Source organism: Populus euphratica, unplaced genomic scaffold, assembly GCF_000495115.2.
Source record: "Populus euphratica unplaced genomic scaffold, PopEup_1.0 scaffold271.1, whole genome shotgun sequence".
Taxonomy (NCBI): domain Eukaryota; kingdom Viridiplantae; phylum Streptophyta; class Magnoliopsida; order Malpighiales; family Salicaceae; genus Populus; species Populus euphratica.
Genome location: NW_011499926.1, coordinates 364,408 through 376,155, shown reverse-complemented (window position 1 = coordinate 376,155; position 11,748 = coordinate 364,408). Strand labels below are relative to the sequence as shown.

The following is an 11,748-nucleotide window of genomic DNA, read 5'->3' as shown; positions in this document are numbered from 1 at the left end:
GAGTTTTCATGGATTGATAGACGCCGAACTTTCTCATTCTTGTTGATTCTTGTTCCGTTTGCTATCATAACAAAAGATTCTTCCCTGGATTTCATTTGAATGATTTCTCGCATTAGATCATGAACACGACATGTCTTGACCCTATTAAAATAATTCATCTCCACCACTTGGATCAAACTCCTATTCACGAGTTCATTAAGGTATTCCTCTGCTACTTCCTCCATTGTAAAGCCTTGCTTCTCTTCCACAAACCTTTCAACCATCCATAACCGGATCAACTTCATTCTTTTTATCAAATAGTCCTCTGGAAATACACTTAAATACAAATAACACTGTTTGAGGTAGTAAGGAAGATCATCATAACTTAGTTGAAGTATTCTACGTAGACTCCCAAGGTCGTTGTTACTTTTCAATTCTGCAGCTAGGCAGTCATGGACTTTTTTCCATTCCAAACCTTCATTCTTCTTCTTCGACAGAAGGCCTCCTATGGCTACAATTGCAAGTGGCAGTCCCTCACACTTCCTTAAGATATTTCGAGACATCTCTTCCAGTTCTGGAGGGCATACAGCCTTATGTTCCCCTCTAAAGGCTTTCATACAAAAGAGGGTCCAAGCTTCATTCTCTGGTAAAGCTTGGAGTTCATAAACATGACTAGCATTCTCTACAGATTCAGCCAGGTTACTTGAACGTGTAGTGAAGATAATTCTACTACCACAGTTACAATCAGGAAATGCATACTTTATTGTTTCCCAAGCGTTTACAGTCCATACATCATCCAAAACAATGACATACCTTCTTCCCCGTAGATAATTTCTTAGGGCATCAATTAATTGGAGGTCAGTCATTGATTGCAAATTATCCGGAACAGTTTCGTTTGCTGTCACCAGAAACCACTGCAGAGCAACTCGTAGAAGCTCCGTGGATGCAAATGATTTGGAAACTGTAACCCAAGAATGGGTATCAAAGCTTCTTCTGATGGGGTGGCTGTCATAGACTTTCTTTACGAGGGTTGTTTTTCCCAACCCACCCATTCCAACCACAGAGATACTGGAGAGCTTTTCTTCTCCTTCTACAAGCCACGAAACCAGTAGATGTTTTGGGTTCTCAATTCCCACGACATCAGCTTCATCCAAGTAAAGAGCAGCTAACCGGGAATCATGCCATTTCTCTACGGTAGCACTGGATGTTGATGGCATGTCCATCCTATTCAAAGAAAATGCATTTCTTCTCTCTGAAATGGCTTTCACCCTTGCTTTAATGCTTTGTAACTGGACTGCCAGCCGGTGCCGTGCACTTACTTTACGGATGGAACGATATGAATTGCGAAGATAATGGATAAAACCAGTCCCGTGAGATTGAGCAAACCGGAGCATGAACTCTTCAAGAATGTCCTCAGCATCATAAGCCACATCTCTCACTTGTTTGACCCAGGCTCTCAGTCCTTGATCACTCTCACTCCTTTCTTCCGCATCCTGAAGGAAAGATTTCATGCTATACAAATCATCCTGTAGTTCAACGATTCCCCCTCTAACTCCTCCCAAGAACCGTGTTTCTTCCGCTACAAAGGAAGCCAGTTTCTCGAGCACCACCTGCACTGCGATCATGGCCATGGCTTCTTGCTCCAGAATCATCAATCCTGATCTCTTTTCTCTCGCCAAATATTAAGGCCTCACATATAGTCAGATCGATCGATCAAATCCTTTACGTGTTTTCACATGGGCAGGAAGCTACCAGGAACTCCATTTTGACAGGGAAACCCCAACTAGACCTTTGACGAACTCCATATAAAATGATCAAAGTCTTTATCAACAAAACACAATTGGCCTTGACGGTCGGCGGGCATATAATAGTTTTTTATTGTTTTTTTCACAGAATAATAACTAACAAGAAGGACAAGTGTGGCCTCTGTCACAGCAAAAAACAGAAAGATGAACAAGAAGAAGGGGAGATGGTGGGTGGGCATAATATTGGGAGTTTTAAGGCCCTTGGGTTAAGGCTAAGGCGGAGATGAGGACAGCATGCAAGTTAGGGAGAATATTAATGGCCTAATTGCTATCAAACCCCCGCATTAAATCTTCGAGATGAAAGGAAGGAAGAAACAGTCGTGTATGTGAGTGAGAGAGAGACTTGTGTGGGTCATATTGATAACCGTGCCCCCATCAAAACCTCCAATTTACACCACACAGAGACTACAAGATGACGTGCCGCGCGCTCGTGCTTATAAACTAAATATGATAATTATTAATTAATATTAAATAAATAATAAAAACAAAAAATATGATAATATAAATATTGCTTAATAAAAAAAATTATAGTGATGATTAAAAATTTAAATATTAAATAAAATAATTTGTAGTAATTTATAGTATTTTATGAAGAAAGATATAATAATTTCGTCATATGATTTAGTTTTTTTATTAATAAAAAGTAAAAAAATTATAAAACTAAATTCTTTACTAATTTGATATTAAAAAAACCAACAAAGATAATTTTAGAATGAAAAAACCATGAAAAAAAATATTGTAGTAAATAATATTGTTTTGGGAGGAAAACTATAATACAAAATGTTGCACCTTCCCGCACACGACATCAAATGATGATTTTTTTTGTTTTGCTTAATTGGTTTTTTGGAATCGCCACTTAGTATTATGGTTATTAGGAAACCTAACTGGTCTTTCAAAAATTCTAAGGTAAGGGATTGGTTGCGTATAGGGAAAATATTAGCACCTCTAATACGTCCTACCTAAAATAAGCTGCTTGGTGTTTGGTTTGCTTTATAATTTCTATGGTGTTAGTGTTTTATAATCCCATCAGTTTTTCTAGATTTGATTCAGACTAAATTTATTAATATAGAAATCCAAGAAGATTTCATGTGCCTTAAAAGCTTATTTTTTCTTAAGATAGAAATCTAAGGAGATTTCATGTGCTTTAAAAGCTTATTTTTCCTTTAGCATTTTAAGAGTTTGCGACTCGTAAATCACAAAGAGTATGGACAAAAATTTAGAAATCTAGAGCGCTTTAAAAGCTTATTTTTTGTCTTAGTGTTTTATACTCTCACGGCTCGTAAACCATGAAGTAAAAAAAATTTGAAATATCCTTGATTATAATCAAAACTTCTTTCAAGGATGTGTGATGACTTATTATCCCTAGAAAATTATTTTAGATATTTACCACTTAGGGTTTCTTTATCTAAATATTAACAATGAATAATAACAAGCTATTCCCATTAAATATTTTTTATATTCATCCATTTAAGATTTTTTTATACAAACATTAATAGTAAATAATATATGAAATTCCCCACAAAATAAGATTTTTATATATTTTTTCAATATTGGCCAATACCCGTTGGAGTTTTACAAACATGTTGTAAAATCCAAAAATATAATAAAATAATTTTTGTGTTTAAGAAATCCATGCAAAAACACATTTTCAAAACTTTAAATACTTACTGCTCTTTTTTTATAAACAAAAAAAATATTCAAAACATATTAGGATATTGGTCGTATGCAATACACAAAATATTTTTATATTTTTTTTTGTCAAAAACATAAGCATCACAATTAATTGCAATTAAAGACAACAAACCATACGTATATATTCTCAAAAAAATTACAAGAAAACTGAACAGTCCAAAAAATCAAGAATGGCCCCTTGAAGTCAAGTATAAACCTTTTTTTTTATCCTTTTTTTTTTTAAAATCTAGCCTAGCCACATGAGCTGGACTTTATTTCCAAGCTCAACTCAGTTATTAGCTCATATAGTAACCAGTTCTGCCGTGAGAGTATAAAACAAAGTTAAATTTAAAAAAAATTATAAAAAAATCACGCGGAGAGACACTGTAATAATTCATAATGTTTTGTGAGGGAAACTATAGTGCTTTTCTTATGTAATTAAGTTTTATTACAAAGTTAAATTCTAACTATCTCAATATTAAGAAAAAAATTGATGAATATAATTTTGAAAAAAATATTACAAAAAAAACCATATCAGAAAAAGTATATCAATTCATAGTATTTTGTAAGGAAAAACTTGTATTTACTTGTAACTGCAATTCTTAATGATTAGTACTTAAAAGTGCATTTTTATCATGGTTTTATATCATCATTTTGCACTTGAAGTATCAATAATTCCTTAACTAAAATATGTTTTATAATAATGTATCTAATAATATAAGATACCTATAATTTGTGGTAAATGTCTATTTTTAATGCAGGTCTATCACATAAATGAAAGGATTGATTGATGACTTGAAGAACTTAAATTACATGGATAAAGAGATGGTCAAACTTAGAGAAGAGATGTCGGTGCAATCCAAACCGGAACACTGTTCGATAATTGGGCCATATCTGGAGCTACAGATCTCAGATTTAGGTCCAATTTATATGGATGGAAAGGTAAGACATAGGCATACAACTTTTATATGGAGCCCAAGATCTAAAAAGGCCATTATCAAGTCCAAATTGTAGCAACAACAAAGAAGCCCGAATCTGTCTTCCAGCCTGAGCACTGTTCGGTATTTTGGCCATATCTGGAGTTCTAGAAGTCCAAATGAGCTGAATGTTTTACACAAGAAAGCTGAGACAATTGCCTACAACTTTCATGTTACAACTGGCTCCAATTTTGACGTTATCAATGACGTTTTGGGCAGACAAGAGAAGATAAGGATTGTCACCAAGTCAAAAGTTGGCCACCCACTTATCAATTAGTCATCAAATCAATAGTTCCCAATTTTGGCCTATAAAAGGAGGCATTTGCCATGCATTTAGGCATCTTGGTTTCCAGATCAAGATCATGCTCTTCCTTTCTCTCTTTGTATTTTTTATGCTTTGCTTTCATTAATATTAAGTTTATGCCTTTCATTTCCTTTCCTTTACTTAGTTAACTTTTATGTTCTTATTTTGTTTATCTATTTTGCTTTCTTTCATTATGTCTAGCTAAGTTAATTATGTCAAGGTGAAAAGGTTACACTAATGGTGTAAGAATAAGTATAATGTAAACTTAATATGGACTTTAATGTTTGATACTAACATGTTTTATATTTGTTATCTTGTTCACTCTTTAATACTTTGCTTGTTAAATGACTAATCTTGATTTATGTTGTATAACACTTGGTACAACAAATGCTTGGCACTTTCATAGCCCATAATGTATGGTATAACCGACACCTGAGCTATGAAAGGAACTTGATTTGTTGTTAACATAAGTTATAATCATGAATGCTTGACGAGATTTACAAGTATTAGCATTAATTGAATAAGATGACTAATGTAATCATGTTAACAATATATAATCTGATTGGAACCTCCTTTGTGTGTGGTTTTCAATTCAATAATAAGAGTTTATACTATACTTGTTTGATATACCATTAGTGGAACCTCTAACCTTGACATTTGTTATTATTATTGTTTAATCCTTACATTAATTTTCCATCTCCAAGTTGTCATCATCATCTTCTCTTCTTCTTCTCTTTCTTTATTATTATTATTATTATTATTATTATTATTACTACTACTACTATTAATATTATTATTAATATTATTATTATTATTATTATTATTATTATTATTACTGTTGTTGTTATTGTTGTTTTATAATTGTTGTTTATAATTTGTACAATTAACCTCCCTGTGGTTCGACCCCGGTCTTGCCGGGTTATTTATTACTTTGACACTCCTGCACTTGGGAGAAGACATCAATCTTTTAGTCGTGTCAAGTTTTTGGCGCCGTTGCCGGGGAGGTAAGTTTTGTATAAATTATAATAGTTATTTTATTTTCTCTTTTTACTTTTCTTGTATATAACTTTATTTCTTTTATCTTGTTTCTTCTTCTTTTGCTTTCTATTTTCTTTTATTTTATTCCTACACGTGCATGAGAGTGTGGTCACGTACATCAAGTGGTAGACTTTGTAGGATATCCTTATCATTTTCAGAAAATATGGCCGAAGAAGATAATCAATCACTTCATAATGAGAATAATGAGAATAACCGTGTCAGAACACTTAGAGACCACATGAATCCCACAAGAACAAGTGCACCATCATGCATAGTTTTTCCTCCTGATGCATCTCATTTTAATTTTAAACCAGGCATTATTCAACTTTTACCTTCTTTCCATGGCTTAGAATTGGAAAATCCATACTTGCATTTAAGGGAATTTGAGGAGGTGTGCAACACATATAATAACTTAAATTGTAGCATGAACACCATCAGATTAAAGCTTTTTCCTTTTTTATTAAAAGATAAAGCTAAAACATGGCTACAAAATTTGAGACCAGGATCCATTCGTGCTTGGGATGAAATGCAACAACAATTTTTAAAGAAGTTTTTCCCATCTCAAAGAACAAACTCTTTCAAAAGACAAATCACCACTTTCACTCAAAAACCAGGAGAAATATTTTACAAATGTTGGGATAGGTATCGAGACTTGCTTAGTACTTGCCCTCATCATGGTTTTGAAACATGGAGATTGGTTTCACATTTCTATGAAGGGTTAACACCTAAAGATAGGCAAATGGTTGAATTGATGTGCAATGGAACTTTTGAAGATAAAGACCCTGATGAAGCAATGGAGTACTTAGACTTGTTAGCTGAAAATGCTCAAAATTGGGACACCGCGGGTACATATGAGGCACCGAGTAAAACTCAACCTCATACATCTAGTGGAGGTATGTACAACCTTAGGAAAGATCATGACCTTCAAGCCAAGTTTGCATCTTTAGCTAGAAAAGTCGAGGCACTAGAATTAAAAAAGAGTGGTCAATTAAAATCTGTTGAAAACATTGTGTGTCAAATCTGTGAAACAAATGAACACTCAACCAACGATTGTCCAACCTTGCCTTCTTTTAAAGAATGTCTCCATGAACAAGCCCATGCTTTAAACAGTTTTCAAAGGGCCAACCATAACCCATACTCCCAAACATACAACCCTGGTTGGAGGAATCACCCAAATTTCAGTTGGAAGAGTGAGAACAACAATGTACAAACTTCACAACCACCGTTTCAAGCACACCATAATTTCCAAAATTCTCATGGATATGCACCTCCTTATGCTCCACCTCCTAGAAGAAATCTTGAGGAAACATTGCATGCATTCATTGAAAAGCAAGAGACAATCAATACTCAACTTGCTCAAAACATGACAGATTTTAAAGATACTCTTGCTAAATTAACATCTGCTCTCAGTTTCCAAGAGAAAGGTAAGTTTCCATCTCAAACACAACAAAATCCCAAAGGGCAATACAATGCAAATGCAAGTAGTTCCGGAAGCCAACACATGAATCAAGTCAAATCAGTCACTACTCTGCGCAGCGGTAAGGTTATTGAAAAACCCTCTCTTGAACCTCATGAGAAAGATGATGAGTCAATCTCTGAGGGTAAGGAAGGGGTTGAATATGAAAATTGCAAAGAAACGACTGATTCACCACCAGCACTTCCATTTCCTCAAGCCATGACCAAACAAAGGAAAGTTAATCACAACTCTGAAATTTATGAAATGTTCAAACAGGTAAGGATCAATATACCTTTGTTGGATGCTATTAAACAGGTTCCTTCCTATGCTAAATTTTTGAAAGATCTATGCACTGTGAAGAGGAAACTGAATGTGAAAAAGAAAGCCTTTCTAGCCGAACAAGTAAGTGCTATTCTTCAGAACAATAATGCTTTGAAATATAAAGACCCTGGTTGTCCTACAATTTCTTGCTTTATTGGAGAGCATAAAATTGAAAGAGCCTTACTTGATCTTGGTGCTAGTGTGAATTTACTTCCATATTCAGTTTTTCAGAGTCTCAATCTAGGTGAGTTAAAACCAACTTCTATAACTTTTTTACTTGCTGATAGATCTGTAAAAGTGCCTAGAGGAATAATTGAAGATGTGTTAGTACAAGTCGATAAATTCATTTATCTTGTGGTTTTTATTGTCTTGGACACACAACCTGTTGAAGTATGTAATTCATTTCCTGTTATTTTAGGACGTCCATTTCTTGCAACTTCTAATACATTGATTAATTGTAGGAATGGACTGATGAAGCTATCATTTGGAAACATGACATTGGAGATGAATATTTTCAACATTTGCAAGCAACCTAGAGATGATAATGATTTACAGGAAGTGGACTTTATTGAAAAATTAATTCATGATCAATTTCCAACCACTTCCAGTGAAATTGAGATTGATGAATCTGATGATTTGCAAATGATTTATTTTCAGGAAGAATCAAAGACAAGTAATTGGAGGCCACAAATTGAGGAATTGCCACCACGATCAATTAAGTCCATACCTTCAAATGTTCAACCACCAAAACCTGATTTGAAGCCATTGCCATCCAATCTCAAATACTCATTTTTGGGAGAAAATGAAACTTTTCCGGTAATAATCTCTTCCAAACTTAATGCACATCAAGAAGGTAAGTTATTACAAACTCTGAAAATGCACAAAAATGAATTAGGATGGACCATAGCTGATATAAAAGGAATTAGTCCTTTAATTTGTACACACTGAATTTATTTAGAGGAAAATGCTAAACCCTCTAGAGAAATGCAACGAAGGCTAAATCCTAATATGAAAGAAGTAGTGAAAAATGAAGTCATTAAGCTTCTAGATAATGAAATCATTTATCCTATTTCTGACAGCAAATGGGTAAGTCCTACCCAAGTTGTACCCAAGAAGTCTGGCGTCACTGTGATAACAAATGAGAACAATGAGTTAATTCCCACTAGAACTATTACTAGTTAGCGCATGTGCATTGACTATAGGAAACTTAATTCAATGACTAGAAAAGATCATTTTCCTTTACCTTTCATGGATCAAATCCTAGAAAGAGTTGCAGGTCATGAATTTTATTGTTTCCTAGATGGCTATTCAGGTTACAACCAAATTGAAATTGCATTGGAAGATCAAGAAAAGACTACTTTCACATGTCCATTTGGTACTTTTGCATATTGAAGGATGCCTTTTGGATTATCTAATGCACCAGCCACATTTCAAAGATGCATGCTTAGTATATTTAGTGATATGGTTGAACATTTTCTTGAGATTTTCATGGATGATTTTTCTGTTTTTGGTGATTCATTTGATGATTGTTTGACTAACTTAGAAAAGGTTTTGACTAGGTGTGAAGAGAAGAATCTTCTGCTGAATTGGGAAAAATGTCATTTTATGGTAACAAACGGCATTGTACTTGGTCACATTGTTTCATCAAAAGGAATTGAGGTTGACAAATCTAAAATCGAGTTAATTGCAAACTTGCCAACACCAAAATCTCTTAAAGATGTTAGATCATTCCTAGGACATGCTGGTTTTTATAGAAGGTTCATCAAAGATTTTAGTGTAATATCTAAGCCTTTAAGTAACCTTCTAACAAAGGATACTATTTTTGAATGGACTGAACATTGTGAAGAAGCCTTTGTTAAACTTAAAAACTTGCTTACTTGTGCTCCTATCATTCAACCTCCTGATTGGTCATTACCTTTTGAAATAATGTGTGATGCTAGTGATTATGCCGTAGGTGCTGTTTTGGGACAAAGAAAAGATAAGAAACCTTATGTAATTTACTATGCAAGTAAAACTTTAAATAGTGCTCAAACGAATTATACCACCACTGAAAAAGAATTACTTGCAGTAGTATTTGCATGTGAAAAATTCAGATCTTATCTTGTTGGCTCACCTGTTGTTGTTTTTAGTGATCATGCAGCATTGAAATATCTTCTTTCTAAGAAAGATTCTAAGGCTAGATTGGTGCGGTGGATTTTATTACTTCAAGAATTTGATATCACAATCAAAGATAAGAAAGGCAGTGAAAATGTTGTCGTAGATCACTTGTCAAGATTGACAACAGATTCGAAAACTGACATCACACCAATCGATGACTACTTTCCTGATGAATCTTTACTTTCTATCTCTACAATGCCTTGGTTTGCTAATATTGTCAATTTTCTTGTTTTAGGACAATTGCCAGCTCATTGGAGTACCCAAAATAAAAGAAAGTTCTTGAACGAAGTGAAGAACTTTTATTGGGATGATCCTTATTTATTCAAATATTGTCCTGATCAAATATTTCAAATATGCATTCCTGACGATGAGGTAAGTAGTGTTATTAAATTTTGTCATTCTGAGGCATGTGGGGGCCATTTCTCGTCAAGAAAGACAACCGCAAAAATCTTACAAAGTGGATTTTATTGGCCCACCATGTTCAAAGACTCACATGCATTCTGCAAGTCTTCTGAAAATTGTCAAAAGTTGGGATCTATTTCAAAACGTCACATGATGCCTTTAAATCCTATTATTGTCATTGAGATCTTTGACTACTGGGGTATAGATTTTATGGGTCCATTCCCTCCATCATTTGGTCTCTTATACATATTAGTCGTAGTAGATTATGTTTCAAAATGGATAGAGGCAATTCCAAGTCGAAACAATGATCACAAAACAGTGATAAAGTTTTTGAAAGAAAATATTTTGAGTCGATTTGGAGTCCCTCGAGCCATAATAAGTGATGGTGGAACACATTTCTGCAACAAGCCATTTGAGTCTTTAATGAAGAAATATGGAATCACACACAAAGTTGCCACCCCTTATCACCCTCAAACAAGTGGACAAGTAGAGCTTGCTAATAGGGAGATCAAACATATTTTGGAGAAAACAGTGAACCCTAATAGGAAAGACTGGTCTTTAAGACTTAATGATGCACTTTGGGCTTATCGAACTGCTTATAAAACATCATTAGGTATGTCACCTTATAGACTAGTCTATGGAAAACCTTGTCACTTGCCTGTGGAACTTGAACATAAAGCTTATTGGGCTATTAAAGCTTTCAATTCAAATCTGGATGATGCTAGTCAACTGCGAAAATTACAAATAAATGAGCTTGAGGAAATAAGAAATGATGCATATGAAAATTCAAGAATTCATAAAGCAAGAATTAAAGAGTTTCATGACAAGAAAATACAGAGAAAAACCTTCAATGTTGGTCAAAAAGTCTTGCTTTATAATTCTCGACTGCATTTATTTCCTAGAAAATTAAGATCAAGATGGAACGGTCCTTTTATTGTGAAACATGTGTATCCATATGGGGCCTATGACATCGAGAATCTAAAGAATGACAATGTTTTTAAGGTAAATGGGCATCGTCTGAAAGTTTACTTTGACAATTTTTCAGTTGAACATGACTCTATTGAATTGGGTGATCCTGTATATAAAGATTGATTTTTTCTTTAAGGAAGTTAACCTTAAACATTAGAATAAAAATTTTGTTTTCTTTAATACTTATTTGCTTGTTAAATAACTAATCTTGATTTATGTTGTATAACACTTGGTACAACAAATGCTTGGCACTTTCATAGCCCATAATGTATGGTATAACCGACACCTGAGCTATGAAAGGAACTTGATTTGTTGTTAACATAAGTTATAATCATGAATGCTTGACGAGATTTACAAGTATTAGCATTAATTGAATAAGATGACTAATGTAATCATGTTAACAATATATAATATGATTGGAACTTCCTTTGTGTGTGGTTTCCAATTCAATAATAAGAGTTTATACTATACTTGTTTGATATACGATTAGTGGCACCTCTAACCTTGACATTTGTTATTATTATTGTTTAATCCTTACATTAATTTTCCATCTCCAACTTCTCATCATCTTCTTCTTCTTCTCTTTCTTTATTATTATTATTATTACTACTACTATTATTACTACTACTACTACTACTACTACTACTACTACTACTACTACTACTACTA

General features: G+C 33.8%; 2 protein-coding genes across 2 annotated transcripts in view; one reads left to right on the top strand and one right to left on the bottom strand.

The window, feature by feature from the left end:
* LOC105135662 (helicase protein MOM1-like) overlaps positions 1–11,748 on the top strand; it is a 65,401-nt gene that overhangs the window by 4,990 nt on the left and 48,663 nt on the right. The gene's annotated exons all lie outside the window — the stretch shown is intronic.
* LOC105135743 (disease resistance protein RPM1-like) lies at positions 6–2,114 on the bottom strand (the record flags this gene model as incomplete). The annotated part of the gene is made up of 1 exon (XM_011040775.1): positions 6–2,114. A coding segment is annotated over exon 1 (1,626 nt), but the record flags the coding sequence as incomplete, so codon positions are not given.